This window comes from Sander lucioperca, chromosome 18, assembly GCF_008315115.2.
Source record: "Sander lucioperca isolate FBNREF2018 chromosome 18, SLUC_FBN_1.2, whole genome shotgun sequence".
Lineage (NCBI taxonomy): Eukaryota > Metazoa > Chordata > Actinopteri > Perciformes > Percidae > Sander > Sander lucioperca.
Genome location: NC_050190.1, coordinates 30,936,639 through 30,954,080, shown reverse-complemented (window position 1 = coordinate 30,954,080; position 17,442 = coordinate 30,936,639). Strand labels below are relative to the sequence as shown.

Here is a 17,442-nt window from a genome sequence, read left to right as displayed (position 1 = left end):
GAAAAATGTCAAAAGCGTCGGGAAAACTCCCCCGACAAAACCGTTGAAAACAAACGCGACAAAAAAAGTGTTTGTTTCCAATTTTAACCTGGAAAAGGACAACAAGTGCATGGTCGACGGGAAGACAACACAAGGGTTAAGATGTCCGAACATATTCGTATATAATGTGTTCTGAAATAAACTTCAACATGTAGTATTCAGTATTGATTACGTTTCACAATTAGGTATTCAGTTACTTTAAATATCAAATCCTTATGGTCTTTATTTGTTTCCATACATACAATGACGACAGTCACAGAGGAAGTGAAATATAATATTGAAATACGGAGTGTGATAAAAGCAATTTAAATGATATAAGCCATCGACTTACTTGCTGGTGCAACTGTAAGCAGCTGTTATTCCTTAGAGGAGGCTCTTTGTGTGCCAGAGGTTTCTATGGAGGGAAAGGAGGGACACATTGCCTTTAGCTTAGTTTGATTTGAGAAACTAAATTGTTATTCTTGCATTTAAAAACACTAGGTTGAAGCATTTGAAATACAGCGACATACATAATATGTCAAATTAACTGGAAAAATAGAAGCTGGACATAGATGAAGTCATATAAAGACAAACAGTGGCAGGCCAGCCAATGGTGTCAGAGTGGTTATAAGGAGGTACAATTCTAACTGCTTAAATTCATTTCACTCCAGCGTCATGGACTTATCTGAACAACTGCTGAAATATAAAAGGAGGACATGATTATAAAAAAATAGGTTGCCATTTAGACAAGATTCTTAACTGAGGAAAAATGAATTCCTTTGTCAATGAATGTTAACTAATCCATTATGCAAGAGGATATCATGAAAGAATGTCATGGTAAAGGATGAAGAACAGCATGAAATAGTGTGTGATTACTTTTAAACTCTTTGCAACAGAATGTAATACTTTTTTTGTCTTATTCTCACGAGCAAACAAAGATAGTATGATAGCAAATAGAAGGTGTCTGAAGCACATGGATAATAAAAAAAAAAGATTTTTTCAAAAATAAGTCAACCACTTTGCTATACACTTTACAATAAAGCCTTTAATCATCATACCATTCAAAAAGTACACACACACAACCTCAATATAAACTACTGTATATACACTTGTGATTCACCTAAACTGTAAAATATAGCATAGATTTCTGTTTTTAGAGTTGCTACCTCTGTAAAAAAGAAAATGCCCAATCAAACCTCATTTCACAACTCCCCCTCAATGTTTGGAAAGACAAGCATTGCTCCACATTTTAGACTAAGCATGCACAATAGGCTGTGGATAAATACACAAATAAATGAATAAGCTGCTATAATGCTACGGTTAGCTATATTCTGCAACTTTCCGGCTTGCCATTCCTGGTGGCCCTTACCATATGAGGGAGCTGGACATTAGCTAAACTGTTAATCAGTGACTGGCTGAGGTTGGCCAGCTCATGCAGGAGAGATTCATTTTGCTGTTCAATCACCTTGTTTTCCTCCTCTATGGACTTCAGGCTGGACTCCATTGTTGTAATCTGAGGAGAGGACGGGGGGGGGAGGATGAGAGGATGTTACAGTACAGCTTGGTGTTCACAGGCAGGTGTGCACCACTGCTGACTCAGATATGCAGAAACGCAGGCCAACGAATGTAGCAGACCGGAAGTAACTTACCTGTGTTCGAAGTTTGATCATGTCTGCTTCCACTTGTGAATTTGATTCACTTAAATCTTTGATTTCTTCATCCAGCTGTTTGATATCCTCTTCGTGCTCCAGTCCTACAGAGGAGCAACAATGACACTGACACAGTACTGCAAGGCTTCAGTCATACATCCGATTAACAGCCTTTATGTTGGACTGAAGTCATTAAAAATGACACAATATGACTCCGTAGCTAAGTACGAACTTTGCTGGACACTGTGTGTGTGTGTGACTGTCTTCACCTCTACAATAGAACTGGGGCAGGCCATTTCAACTGATTAAGACTCAACAATCCTACAGACAAATTACATTATGATCCTGTCACACGCCTTTATGAAGCGTTGAAATCCACTGCAGTCAAGGGTGAAGTGTTAGGAACACAGATGGAGCACATAACCACAAGCCAGTTCAGATATTCCATGTCTGATTACTGTCAAGTATGCCTAGCCCTGTTCTTCCAGATTGGAGCCACGCTTCTCATTATTTACATCATATCCCTGAATGGCAGTTTATTTCCAATGTAAGCCTTGACTCAGACAATGCTCGCCAAACACACACACACACACACACACACACACACACACACACAGTCCTTGGTTTATTATCTGAAATTGGAACTCCGTTCAGCAAATCATTCCACCTCTGTGTTCCTGATTGGCTGTATTGTGTGGGTGAGTGCTAGTGGTAGTTGTAGTTACCGTTGCTGGCACGTTGCTGCTTTATTGTTAGCATTTCCACTCCGGAGAGCCTAGCTTTCCTCATGGCGGAGGTGGCACGTGGACAACCCGACAGACTGAAGGCAGCAACAAGGAGAGGAAGCATTGTTTTAGTATATTACAGACACACACACACACACACACACACACACACACACACACACACACTGAGAGGCAGACAGGAAAGAGAACGACACATGCATACATACAGAGATGCAGAGCAGAAAGTAGGCTAGGGATGGCACTCGCATATATACACAGACACACTCCCAAAGAGACATGGGTACAGACACACACACACACACACACACACACACACACACACACACACACACACACACACACACACACACACACACACAGTGGTAGGTTTTATATATAGGGAGGTTGAAAAGAAATATTACTTTAATGTCAGTCTTAAAGGAATAGTTCAACATCTGCTTTCTTGACAATAGTTTGATGGGACGTTGCATACCACTCTCAAGTCTGTACGGGAACTATGTAGCTAGAGCCAGGAGACAGTTAGCTTAGCTTAGCATAAAGACTGGATCCAAAAAGGAGAGAGGTTGAGCTTGCAAGAAGGGGTCTCACTCTACCTGAAATTCTTCTTGAATTCGTTATGTCTTGTTTGTTAAATCCGCACAAAACCCAAAGTGTTTGTACTCTTCATTGAATGTATCTTGGTTATATGTAACAGTTTAAAGGTAATGCATTCAATGCTTTTGTTAGATCTCAAGGATTCACACAATGTGTTTTGGTGAGTAACACCGAATGTATGAATGTACTAAATGAACATAACTTTTACTCTTCAAATCTTGATATGGAGTTTTCCAGCCAAGTTCTCTAGACCCACCTCCGATGTGTCAGGAAGCTGCCGCTGACGTGACCCGAGCCGTCACAGCCCGGCGTGGGGCAGGACATGCCCTCTGTCTTGCCAGACTTCCATGTGAACTGGATGCCATTTAGGTAGCCGTCCTTTTGTCTCTTGGCTGCTATGGGGCATCCTGATGCGCTTCTGTGGGACGCATACTTCCCTGTAACGTGTCCCTGACCATCACAACCTGGGACTGGACACCTGGGGAAGAGGGGAGAGAAGACACACTCAACAGTTTAATTCATTCTTTATTGGTCACACATGCATTCATTCAACCACAGCCTTCATTTGCTTACGTATTCAAAGTTGATACCATCATCTCTTCATCATATTGGTGACATCATCCTTTTTTCCATCAAAGACTGACCTGTTGCAGCTACTGGCTCCCTGCTACACTACAGTCTGTTTGCCTCCTGACTACTACACACCATACACTGTCATATTTCTGTTTCCCTCTATCTCTACTGCTTTGATATAAACAAAGATACCATCATCTTATTTAAAGCTGTCCCAGAGGCAGCCTTATCGCAGTTTTGGAATGCTGACAGTGCATCAACACCAGTGCTAATCAGATGCAACGAGGCAGTAAATTATTCCAAATGTCACAGCTCGCAAAATGGATTATGTGTAAAGCTATAGCTACAGTGGTGAAAGTATCAATTCTGTTTGCAAACAGCAGCTACCTGGTTTTACTTCAGCTTCATGGCTTTGTGACACTGCTGTCTGCCACAGTGTCTTTTTCTGTTGTATTAGAGCTCTTTCCCCTAGTAAATATAGATCAGAAGTCAAAGGAATCCATCCAGCCAGGCTCCAAAACCTTAACCCAGAGTGTTCGGACTTTACATTCCATCAAACAATTCCACTCTGCACTTCCAGCACAAATTGTCCTTCCTCACTTTCATTCTCTACACTTTTAATGGAGTATGACTATCTCGACGTAAGAGTTTGTTTTGTGTTAACTTTCCCATTTCCTCCTTAACATATTCACATTCTGCCAAAGTCTGTTTAAATTGGGGCAGCAGAAACTATGCACTATAGCTTTAAGTTCCTTACTTGTTTCCAAAGCTCAAACTGTGAACCAAAATATTATACAAAGATATATGTCAATATGTATGTCAACAGAGCATACTGGCAGGGTTACCTGTGGCAAACTGTCCTCAGAATTCAACAGAATGACAAGGATTAGATTGAGAATGGCCAATGTGTGTTATTTGTGCTCTGCACCACCAGAGAAATCAATGCAGCTGCAGGGCTGAGGCTAAATAAGCCCATTGTAGGATTTAGGCAGAGTCCAATCAATCTCTTTCTACCTCTCTCTCCCTCTCTGCTTGCCTGCACTCTGCCTTTCCTTACCTGTGTATCTGCAGGAGTTTACCAGATACTGCACAATCTCCTCTCTCTAAGCTTCTACAACCTTGTTCTTCTGAAATGTGTCCCTCACCTTCAGATTTGGCTTGGGACTTTGCACTTAGCACATTTGTCTTGTCAGAGCTAATACTGACTTATTCCTGCTTACATCAGTGCACGTCCAAGAGCAGTGTACCGATTAAAAAACAGCACATTGCTCTTTTGTTCCCATTCACGCAACTTACTTTGCATCATTTTAAAACAGGAAAAATTAGTCGTATGTCATGTTTGATATTTCAAATGGGAAATGTAAAATAAGCAGTGAACAGTGAGCATTGTTGGGAGCAGGGGTTTCAGTTTCAGGGTTTTAAAGGGAGACAAAAGACTGATGATCAGTGTCCCTACTGTACCTGATAGGTTCCTGGTCCTCCTTGTTCTCTTTACTGTGGATGATCTTTATCCCACTTTTCCTGGCCCGCGGACACCCTGAGAGACTGCAGACAAATGACAGTGTTACAAAGTTGAAGCATACAGTCTGTGTGTGTTTGTGTGTGTGTGTGTGTGTGTGTGTGTGTATGTGTGTGTGTGTGTGTGTGTGACAGAGAGAAAGAGAGGGGGAGAAAAGTAGAAACGGAGGAAAGTAAGATTGCACAAGGCAAATTTAGGAAGTATGCGAGAAAGAAAAGAGAGATGTATCGAGATTCATGTATGCAGGATGTATGTCGTACCTTCTGTGTGAGGCGTAGTTGCCAGTGATATGTCCCGAACCATCGCACCCTGGTGTCGGGCACCTGGGGCAGAAAACACAAAAAGGGCTCAGGGCCTACAGCAAAAGTTCAGCATCTTGAGGATAATATACCTCATGTCGTGTATATCATTTATAGCTTTTACAGTAATTGTTAAGTCCATTGTCTATTAAATGCAAAAGCACAGACGCAAAAATGTAAGGATCTCTAAAATTATCTCCATAATAAAAGTGAGCATACATGGTCCATTTATGGTGTAGCCCAAGCACTAATATTTTTATTTATCTTTTTAAAACTTTGGATAAATGAGGACATTTGTATAACTGTTGTTTGGTAATATACAGCAGAGGCGCTGGAGGTTATATTCATATATTTTTATAGTTGCACATCTATGACAGGCGACTCCAGTATTATCTTTGTTAGCAACTTTGGCACCAGCAAGACATACTGTACATTTGCTGTCTGTTCATTGATTCACAGTTGTATTTTCTGTGCTGCTGACCATTCAAGATTTCAACATTAAATAAACTTTACGATATACTGTATATATAAACATAAATATATAGTCTACAGGATTCAGAATTAACTTTTTTGTCCACCAGCCAAATGGCTATTGAATGTTCAATGTTCAGCCACTCAATAGATTACAACATTTTTTTTTTGGCTGGTGAGTGAAGCAAATCTACCAGCCACTTTCATATTTTACCAGCATTTGGCTGGTGGATGGTGCTAATGTTGAACTACGTATATATGTATTGGCTACTAACAGTACTTGTTAGAAGGAACAATGCATTGTTGGTTCGGTTCTTTTAAAGGGATTTGATGACAATATTAAAAATATAGAATATCATCAGTCTTGAAATTGTTTTTCTTAGAAAGGAGTGAAACACAACTCAAGGACTCCATATTTAAGCAGCCTATCGTTTCTACCCATACTTGAGCAAGACATACAAATCATACGTGTATTTGTGAATCATCTCACGCCTTACTTGAGCTCTTGTGCGTTGTTGGCCAGCATACTTCGGATGCTTTTATCAGCTAAAGGACAACCTGAGAGACTGAAAAATACACCAGTGGAACATTTAATTACACCAGAATGACAAGTCACCCAAACCACTGTAACATAAAGTAATCTCTCAGACCACACTCGTCTCTACACAGACATACACAAACACATGCATACATAAAACATCGACCAGGAAATGCAAAAATAAAGCCATGATGCAAGTGCAGGGAGTTGATTTAAATACGTTAACCCTCTGAGTATTTGTATTCAAACAAGGAACTCTTGTTTTCATCCATAGTGTGTTCTGCGCTGTATTCAAACAGAACTGAGAGAATAAAGAATAATAAATTAACATATGGGGTTGTTTTCAAAGACTAGAACTCAGTTGGAATCGTGAGCTTGTTTAGGGAAAATCTCATGTACCTGCAGCCATGTCAGCCTCCAGACTGATATCATTCAGTCCTTGCAGACCCGCCTCACACTGCAACACTCTAATTTTGCTTAAGTCTTCTTACTCTGAATGGTAAATGCTTAGTCTGCATTGCACTGTGGGAAATGCCTGGAGGACTGAAAAAAACATCAGCTTATAAGGCTTTCTACCCAGCCCATTGAGAAATAATTTTAACATATTATTATATACAACCTTCAATTAATTTAGTCTATCGTTATTTCATGATAGCCTTGTTTCAGAATGTGACGTTGCCAATAGTCAAAGGGCTAACAAATGAGAGAGAGAGAGGGAGAGGGAGAGAGAGAGAGAGAGAGAGAGAGAGATAGACACATTCTGCCTACAGGTGTTTGACAGCATAGTTGAGGTAAGCTGAAAACAATAAAGAGAAATAGACTTAGAATCCACCAGGAGAAAAGGAAGTCACACCTTCGATGTGAGGAGAAATTGCTCGTCAAGTGACCACTTCCATCACACCCCGGTGTGGGACAGCTGCCACCGGAAAAATAGACAGATTTATAAGCCCAAAGGGAAGGAGAAGAAAATGTGAAAATTACAGAAAAAGGGGTTGTTCCTGATTTTTTTTTTTCGTTCTTGGTTTTCATTGTTTCCAGTTTAGCTTCACTGTCTGTGATTAATATTGTGGTTCCTGAGATCAGCTACACTTGATATGGTATGACACTGACAACTAGTGTTGTGTCTTGTAAAGATAAAGCATCAAAAGAGGGAAACTACAATGAAGGCATCAGTAGAAGCTACCGGCTCAGAGATTATAGTGTGGACAAAAACGGATAAAGCTGTTAAATAAAAATCATATAGCAAGCCAGATGCACAGGATGGGGAAGGGAGAGAGAAAAGGCAGTGGTTCTCTGGAGGTTAACTGAAGCAAATAGTATGAAGAAAACAAAAGAAAGAAATAAGATGAGTGGGGTCTGGGTGGATAGAAGGAACGCTGGGGCGTTGGGAAGAGTAGGAGGGCTCTTACGTTATCAGGTCCTTCTTACTCTCCTTGCACTGGCCATACTTCGGCTTGGGGCTGGGCATGGTAACATCTGTGGTGTAGGAGCGGTCATCCAGCAAGTCATGGAAGGGGTCCAGGTCATCCGGCTGAGATTGGGGTGGAAACAGAGGGAAGAGAGACAAATGGGAGGAGAGAGAAAGGGAAGGAAAGGGGAAGAGAAAGATTAGGAGGGTTTTTTGTTTCTCACTCCATAATTACACATTTTCAAGAAATCATGCTTGTGTGCACATAGAATAGAAGCATTCAACAGTCAGTTGGAATCACACTGCAAAAATAATAGACGTAGCATCAGTGACGTCACCCAATGGTTTGTGGACTACCGTTTTGAAGCCTCAAGTTTGGCAATTTGGCTGTCGCCATTTTTTTTATTTATCTTTTTAAACTAGACGTAATGATTTATGACGGAGGATGACGCGGCTAAGCCAGTGTTGTTTATGGTTGCAATGGCGCTGCGCTAAGCTAAACGCTAAAGAGGGAAAATTGACGATTTTCAACCCTTCTGAAGCGAGTCATCAAGTGGAGACCTTCGGGGAACTGCCGCCATTCATCTGCATGTACGGCAGTACACAGAAAATCTGCAAACTTTCCCTTAAGTTACCAGCTAATGCGAGTGGTAGCTAGCTAGCTAGCTTGGTTGGCAGAATGCTGAACAAGACATTTTTAGGCGAACCAAAATGTTCCAATTATCTTTGATGAAGTGAAAACACAGTGAGCGGGTCAAGGTTTAAGATTGAAACAGGAAACATGGACAACACCCAAAAACAAGTTCAGGTCTATTTTAATGTACACAGTGCTAAGCCTCTGTCCTGATTGATAGGTTGGCTAAAGCATACCCTGCTTTATTGTCTATTTTAAAATAAATGGGACTTTAATTTACAAAATGTACATCATGCTGTATTGAAGAAGAAAGTAGCGATTGAGGGTCATTTTCTCAGAGACTTCTATAGAAAGAGACTTCTTTTTGGAGCCAGTGGAGTTGCCCCCTTGCTGGAAATTAGATAGAATGCAGGTTTAAGGCACTTCCACATTGGCTTCATATTTCAGGCTCGGAAGCTTTGTCCATTATTTTTACACTCTATGGTTAGAATGCATTTTATTAACTGGAACATGATCAAAACCTATATCTGGAGAGTTTCTAATAAACAGCCCTTTTCCTTCACCTTCCTTACCACTTTCGTCTGTTTTTATCCACACACGCACACACAGACACACACACCCGTCAGACCATAGAGTCTTCAATTTGAATGCTAATAGTTGAGCCTGTGTGACTAGTGAGCCTCACCTGTCAGTCTAACAGAGCTAGAAAACAGATTTCCTGGGAGGAAATAATGACTAAGTGCCAAACTAACTGTGTGTGTGTGTGTGTGTGTGTGTGTGTGTGTGTGTGTGTGTGTGTGTGTGTGTGTGTGTGTGTGTGTGTGTGTGTGTGTGTGTTTGTGCTCACTCATGGGTTTGTACATGTTCATTGAGCATTCTTGTGTGTGCGCGAGAACAGAACATTAAGGGAGTTGGCTGGTTCTGATCTTGTAATGCACCAGTCAGTCACTAGATGGCACTGTGGTGTAGTGTCAGACCGCTGCTGGCTGTGCTATGTGGGGCTGTGCTTTGTCTGCAGTGCATGCAGCCAGGGCTTGACGGCTGTTGATGCAAATCCTCTTTCCTTTCTTCCATGCTTGCAGTGTGTACAGTAATGCCCATAAAGAGAGAGGTCCAGATACAGCCCAAATTATCCAGCGCTCAAGCTGTCTTGGAGTGTGTGATGCTGGGTCAGCCAGCGAGCTTCTCCAATTAAAGGGAGCGCAGGCTGAGAGGCAGACAGGAAGGAGAACGACACATGCATACATACAGAGATGCAGAGCAGAAAGTAGGCTAGGGATGGCACTCGCATATACACACAGACACACTCCCAAAGAGACATCGGTACACACACACACACACACACACACACACACACACACACACACGTGAATATTCACATCTCACACACCAACAGAGGCACATGTACTGTACGTGCATGCGCCTGTACACACCGACAGGCGCACCCAGCAGTGGTGCATTGATTTCCAGCAGTTCTTTGATGAGATGAGCTATTCCGATTCCCTCCCAAGGTGCTACTTTGCATAATTCATTTTGGAAAAGAGCGAAATGTAAAAACAGAAAGCCAGCATGCGGGGTGCATGATACAAACAGAGCAGATACCTCTGTGCATGGCAATGCTGACATCAATTAACATGCAGATTCATTAGGTTTCCCTCAAAAATCCCTAATATGACTTTCTAACGATTCCAAAACAGTGAGCAAGACAGGGAGGTAGGAAACCTAAAAGACAATCAGACAGCAATGCAAATGTTTGACTTGGAGGGAAATAATTTGGATCGAGACACACTGAAAAGACAGTAACGCATGCCAACTGTACTGTCTATCAGCATCCAAAACCACAAACTATCATATACTACTGCTTTATAATTATCGTCAACATCAGAACTATCTTTCATTTATTTGTAAGCTCTCTCTTTCTATCCTGATCCTGGTATCGTCATGAACATCCTAAAGGAAATTGAATGTTTGATGGAACATTTTAAGGACAGGGAGGTGAGTAGCCATATGGGGTTCACTGATCAAATATGTAATATTTGTATTAATAAGACTGGTGACAAAATGTGTTCTGCTTTATATAGCACTGTTTTTATTGATTTTTTTAAGGTGACTCAACCATGACCAGTAGCTTCTTCTATATTTTGAAGATACTGACTGACTTAGTTCAGGCAGCGATCTACCTTCCTTTCTGAAAAAAAAAAATATATACATGACATACGTATGTATATATCTGGCCACAACCAGACATTAGTGATCAAGTGAATTTTGCATGTCATTTTCTCCTTTACCTCTTTCTCGTCCTCGTCTATGTGTTTTATCTTGGTGTAGTCTACAGGCAGGTCCCAGCAGTCGGCGGCGTCCCCCATGCCGTAGCAGCGGGAGCCCAGCAGGGCAGCTTGCCTCTGCGGGGACATGGGCTCTAGAGGGGTGAGCACTGAGTCCCCTCCGCTGCACAGACGCTTGCTCATACTCAGGTCCAACGTACCATTCTCATCAACATCTAGACCCGGACTCTGGAAAGTGGACGTGGATGTGGTTTTTGTGTGTGTGTGTGTGTGTGTGTGTGTGTGTGTGTATGTGTGTAGGGGGGGGGAGATAGTCAGGTCAGTCAATGTGGGTAAGAGACGGATGTGTGTGTGTGTGTTGTGTGTTTTCAGTAAGATGATTATGAGGAAGGGTAAAATGATGCACAGAACATAAGGAGGCAGGGATGGAGAGAAAGGGGATAAAAGAGAGTGAGTGTTTCTGATTAAATAGCAGTCAAACAAATTCACATTTTAGGATCAGAGCTGGGCAAACCAGGAGCTCAGTACATAGTGAATACTAAAGAAGTACATGAAAAAGTGCTAGGATTTTCTGTTCCTCCAGTGATGTGTTCACTTTTGAAGTTTTTAGATGTCTGGAACGATGGATCAAGAACACCTGCAGTTCAAATACCTGAAACAATATTCCAATTTATTTTTTGTCCGTCTGGAAGGAAACATTAGACACTTGCAGTGTATAGTAGCAATGTAGTGTAAGAGGGTCAAAAGAAGAAGAGGGCATCAGTGCTCAAGGACGAGTTCATCCCTCTGTGAACCCCCTCCTTTCTTTCTCTCTCTTTCCTTCCATCCCACTTTGGTCTCTACTGTGTTCTGTGCAGTCAGAAGGGTGTGTGTGCATGACTTTGCGTGTGTGTGTGTGTGTGTGTGTGTGTGTATGTGTGAGCCTAATGTGAGTGGACATCACAGTGGGGCAGGGGCTGAGGGTTAGGGGTGGGGTTGAGAGCAGTGATGAGCAGCAGCAGACTACTGCAATCCCAAAAATAGAGGCAGAACTCTACCCTGTTCTGGAGCAAAGTGGGCCACATCCAACAAGACTGACTGCTCACTAAAGCATTCACTTTGCCTCCTGAGTGTAGGTCTGTATCTATATCTCTGCTGTATGCACGCATTACTTTTCTTTCAACTACATCTAGCACACACTACTGTATATACAAAGAGTCCCACTCCTGTAAGGCTTATTTTTTTGCATGCATGTTGCATGTGTTTGTGTCGTTTCTCTCATTAATACCCATCTCTAACTCCCCTTTCTCATCTCCCCTGTCCTCCTAATCCTCCTTGCCCCCTTTGCTCCCTTTCATGAGTAGGAGAGCTCGCTTTAATGCTGATTCCAGCCGACAGTGTCCCTAGGGGTGGATTCTCCTGGTGTCTGAAGCCAAAACCTCTGTGACGCATATCGACTCAAAAGCACGGGAGGTGATGTGAAATTTGGGACTGGGCATGAATATTGCAAGAACTGTGGCTGAACCAAAAACTTGAAAATAGTAGAAAAACAGCTCGAAAAACCAATATTCCTACTGGGTCGTTAGTCTGTGGAGAACAAGAGCTCACTATGACTAGTAAAAAGTACTATGAGTACTATAAAAAAGACAAACACAGAAATGTTGGGGTGCTAAATACAAAGACTGTTCATTTTAAAGCTGTGCAGACACAACACAAACTCAGCTTTTACAATAGCACCTGTCAGCTGACATTATTACACAATGTAGGCGTCCGCTTCTATCAAACACACATTTACTATTTAACAGGAGTAAAAGTTCAATTGGAGGTTTGGCTAGGAGCTCGAAAAAGAAAGGAGGAGGCAGAAGATGAGTGGGAAATGAGTAAAGGAGCTTAAGAACAATAGAAACAGTTTCTGTAAAATAAAGGTCAAGTTGCTGAGGAATATAGATCCAATGGCACGCGCTTCATCGTGTGTTGCCACAGCTCATATTGTCCTTGTGAAAATGCTCAGCGGAGCGCTCTCTCCTTGTCAGCCGTTGTATTCTATGTCACCGTCCATTTAACGTGACCCACCCCTTCATATCGAATTAACGAGGATGATATGTGAGGATGCACCCCGCCTCCTTCATTAGAGACCACCCCTTCTCGCTCTGGCCCTCCTGTAACCCCTGACCTCTGTTGCCATGGAGATGCTGGGGGGAAGAGGGCCAGAGCGTGAGAGGTCACTTGCGAATTCTCGCCACATTACTTCTGCCCACAGGTCTTAAAATAAAACCATCCAATCATGTCCTGTCTTCCTCTCTGACTGTTCCTTCACTCTGTTGGCTCTTTCCCTCACTGTTGTACTTGTTACATACACATTCCTAACTTTAATATTATCCTCAAATTGACATTACATTATTGTACAACCACTGGAATAGGAAGTAGATTAGGTGTTTGACATTTATATGGCAGCACATTGCTGCCACCATGACAAAACAAATCCTGCCTTGTTTCTCCTTATATTTAGAACATGTTCTCATTTGTACAAGATCCTTTATAAAAGGATATAACAAGATATTTTTTCTTGTTTAGACAACATATGAATTTATCTCGTTATATCACAAATGTTCTTTTGTAAAATCCAGGTGAGTTTCACCTCTTGTGGCCTCGATCAGTTATTCAAATGCAAGAGGGTTAGAGGAGAACGAGCAGACTGAGACAAAGAGAACCAGACGGATAGACAGGCTGAAAAAAACAAGGAGGCGAGAATAGATGTGTGTGTGTGTGTGTGTGTGTGAAGTTTCATTCAGACATAGAAAGGAACAGAGTGTGCCACGAGGTGAGGTGTTGAGATGAAAGAGGAAGAAGAAGAGAAAAAAAAAAAAAAACCTCTGAAGTCTCCCGTCTTCCCATCATGCCCTGAGAGCATCCTGCCCGTCTGGCCCCGAAGCAGGAGAAGGACAGACAATGAAATGAGGTAGGACCAGAGGAAGTACTGACTGCTTCAGGCGTTTGTTCCCGCCAACTTTATTCCGTTCCACTTTCCTTTGGAAGTACGCTGCTTTTTTACTTTCATCCTTTCCTTCTCCTTTCCTCTGCTCTCCCCTAGTTTTCTTCAGTAACATCCTCCTCTCCTGTATTGCCCTCTCCTCACCTTCTGCACTGTGACATTTAGAAACCTCCCACCAAAAGGGCTTTCTTTGCTCTCTTTCTTTATTTTTTAATTCTATTATCCTCACTCTATTTCTCTGGCAGTCTCCACTGTCAACATTAGCATTAAACCAGCATTAGACCTCCGCTGTGCGTGCTCTTTCTGGCCCCCGTTTCCCAGCTCAGCATCTGGGCACAGATAATACAGAAACACCGTCACCTTATCTCCTCAGAAATGACACACTGGGCTCACGCCGTGTCAAACGGCGCTTCGTCCTGCTCCTATCTGATTCCCAGACGGAAAATAAAAAAACTGCCCTGCTGAGACCTGAGTGTAAGACACAGCCACGGATCTTTGATGAAATGTGTGTGTGGGAGTGTGTGCATGTGTGCGTGTGGTGTGCGCAGCTGAAATCGCCCCATCTTTGTCAGTTCTCACTGCCAGCATTAGTATAATGAAGGAAGAACAGAGATAATCTGTCAGTGGATTTTGTTGTGACTGCAGCAGGAGGCCAACGTCTTACAAAGTTGAAGTGAATATGGAGTCATGTGAGGCTGCAGTGTCAAATCAGGGGACGTCTGTAACGTCTTTTCATTTGAAAAAAAAAAAATAACAGTGCCCTGCTCAACCAAACCAAGTCCTCACCAGAATACACTTGTTAATTAGGGCTGCATGATATGAGGAAAATATCTAATTGCGATTATTTTGACTGATATCGTGATTGTGATATGATTCACGATGTTGAAGGGAATGATCATTTTTATCATTTTCATTGAAAAATATTAAAATATTAAAATGAAAATGATTATAGTATAGTGTGACTTTTGCAAGGAGTCGTACCAAACCAAAAAAAAAAATCTTTAGTCTGTAGGATACAATTTGTAGGCTGGGACATCTCTGCAGCACCACAACACTTTATTCAGAATGGTGACACGTAATTGGGCCCCCTCCCAATATTGCGATTTCGATAAAATTGTTATTAATTGTGCAGCCCTACTGCTGATTTGTGTTTGCATTTCTGTGACAAAATGTACGACATGAAAATGATCCTTCCTCCCCCCCTCCTACCTGCGAGCACAGGTCCTGGGGCTTCCCCCCCATGCCGTGTGGCATCTCCCGGCAGCGCGTGGACAGGTTGAGGATGGCCGTGGCCGCCATGTGGGCGGCCTCCATGTCATGGCTGTAGTCGAAGCTGCTCTTGCTGCATGTGCTGCTGGCGCTGCTGCCCCCACCTCCTCGGCCTCCGCCCGCGCCCCCTCCTCCACCTCCACAGCTCAGGCTGCTGCTGCTACTGCTGGGCGCGTAGGTGCTGGTGGTGCTGCTGGCCGAGCTGGAGTTCTTGCAGTAACGTTTGGCTGTGGGTTAAAGAAATGCAAAATGAACAGTCACTGCATGGTGGGCCACCAAATTATTGTTTATTACTTTTTTGAATGTGTTTTTCCACAAAAATTTAAATATATCTGAAAATATACATTAACATAAATCCAACATATTATATGAAAAGATAAATCAGCCTATTTGTAAAAAAAAAACAAAAAACTCAACAACAGTGATGATAGGCTTACTGACCTGTAGGTAAGTAAGGTAGCAACTACAGTATAGCCATCCACAGATACAGTTAAGCTTAATGTGCCTTCCACATGTATGTTTGACATGAAAACACGATATATGAATGTGTAAATAATTATTATTTTAATATCTTATTAATGTAGGGCACCATAAAAAGATATGTGTTTAGGCTTAAAGCAGCCATATTATGCTCATTTTCAGGTTCATAATTGTATTTTAAGGTTGTACCAGAATAGGTTTACATGGTTTAATTTTCAAAAAACACCATATTTTTGTTGTACTGCAGTGCTCTCTCTCACTGCTGCAGATCCTCTTTTCACCTGGTCTCTGTTTTAGCTACAGAGTGAGATCTCTTTTCTTCTTCTTCTTCTTCTGTACTATCTTTGATTGCACTGCACATGCCCAGTAGCTCAGATGTAGATCATGTCAGCTAGCTAGCTCCATAGACAGTAAAAGAAAGGCTGTTTCTACAACTTGGGTCAGTTACAAGGCAGGATTAGCTGGGAGACTTCTAAATGAGGGCGCACATGTAAGTAGTTCTTTTGTAGATTATGGTGAACTTGTGTGTGTTGTAGCAGTGCTTTGCTACTGAGAACAAGGTAGCATGCTAGCGTTAGCATGCTAGCCTTAGCATTAGCGTTAGCATGCTAACGCTACGAGCTAATGGTTGCGGTTAGCCTGCTCGTTTCGGCTTGTGACGTCACAAGCCGTGCCGATTTTGAACAGCTCACCCAGAGACTGAAGGCAGGACACATTCAGAAACCGTATCTCACTCTAAACAGCATGGATGGATTTATTTCAAAGTTTGTATGTGTGTGGAAGCACCAGAGACACAACATAACACCCCAAATCCCAGAAAAAGTGATTTTTTCATAATATGGGCACTTTAAGGTTAAAAAGAAGATTGCTTTCCCTGCCAAACTATTATAGTTTTCAGATGGATAAAACGTAGCCTCGAAATAACGTGTCATACCCGATGTGAGTCGAGTGCAGATGTGAGTTGCGCATGCTCAGATTTAAATGGTTTACGGCATAACGTGTCAGACTGAAATTTGTGAAATCCATAAAATAATAAACTTTTCTCATTACAAACAATAACAGAAGATGGAAATCATTTCAAAAACGTTTTAGCTATCTATGATTGTTTTGATTGCTAACGTTAGCTCAAAACGCCATTCAAGTGACAGCCTTTGTTGTGTTTGATTGCTAACTTGTAGCCAGCAGTGAACAAACTTCGTTATGTAGGTCCATTTTTATTGTATTGACCTTACAGAGGTCTCTCGTTAGCGTCTTGTTGGCTACTTGTCGCAAAGTGACGCATGCGCAACTCACATCTGCACTCGTCGCAAAGTGACACATGAGCAACTCATATCTGCATTCGACTCACATTGGGTAGTGACAGCGTTCCAGGCAAAGTCACCACAAACACTTCTAGCTAGCATTAGCATTAGCTAGCATTAGCATTAGCTAGCGGCTACCTAACGTTGACGTTCGCTAGCGCTAGCTAGTGCTAGCTGATACTAGCAATTTCTAGTCTGCGACATATTTTGGGCTTCATTTAATAAACATAACCTGTAGTAGTACACAATTGTATGTGTATTGTTTTGATTACAATGTGTGGAATTACTTTACGTTGCCTATTTATGTACATTTAATTCTATTTCTCACGGCGTCTGTACAGCATCAACAGGGGTCGCCATTGTTGTTTATGTGTGTGTGATGTGAAAACTGTAACTGGGAGTACAACAATCTTGTACGAGTTCACGAGTAGTGGGTTACGGGTTTGACTGCCGTTCCAGGGCACTTTCACGGGTAGAAGGTTGTGAAAACACGAGTTACGGGTTGCCTGGAATGCAGCATTAGATGGGAATGTATTAGGTGACAAATCTTTCTACCAATAACAATGGAAAAGCTGTCATTTGTCCTGCCCTAAATGATGCAACAAAGCTAACAAGAGGCTCAGGAAGATGTCAGCAATCAGTTTAAACACACCCAAACAGTCCTGGGAAGTGGTCCAATCAGCCAGA

The 17,442-nt window shown here is 42.0% G+C and overlaps 1 protein-coding gene across 11 annotated transcripts in view; it reads right to left on the bottom strand.

Moving 5' to 3' along the window:
• Window positions 1-17,442, bottom strand: part of myt1lb (myelin transcription factor 1-like, b) — a 110,061-nt gene that overhangs the window by 3,658 nt on the left and 88,961 nt on the right. For 5 of the 11 annotated variants that reach the window (XM_035994644.1, XM_035994643.1, XM_035994645.1 and 2 more), the window contains 12 exons: window positions 14,915-15,201; window positions 10,738-10,962; window positions 7,817-7,938; window positions 7,261-7,323; window positions 6,367-6,435; window positions 5,360-5,422; window positions 5,042-5,125; window positions 3,264-3,485; window positions 2,393-2,487; window positions 1,668-1,771; window positions 1,388-1,531; window positions 371-433 (listed from right to left, as the gene is read on the bottom strand). In XM_035994644.1, coding sequence (XP_035850537.1) covers window positions 371-433; window positions 1,388-1,531; window positions 1,668-1,771; window positions 2,393-2,487; window positions 3,264-3,485; window positions 5,042-5,125; window positions 5,360-5,422; window positions 6,367-6,435; window positions 7,261-7,323; window positions 7,817-7,938; window positions 10,738-10,962; window positions 14,915-15,201 — 1,541 coding nt within the window. The remainder of the gene's footprint in view (window positions 1-370; window positions 434-1,387; window positions 1,532-1,667; window positions 1,772-2,392; window positions 2,488-3,263; window positions 3,486-5,041; window positions 5,126-5,359; window positions 5,423-6,366; window positions 6,436-7,260; window positions 7,324-7,816; window positions 7,939-10,737; window positions 10,963-14,914; window positions 15,202-17,442) is intronic. The other 6 variants (XM_035994646.1, XM_035994648.1, XM_035994649.1 and 3 more) reach the window with 6 other exon arrangements.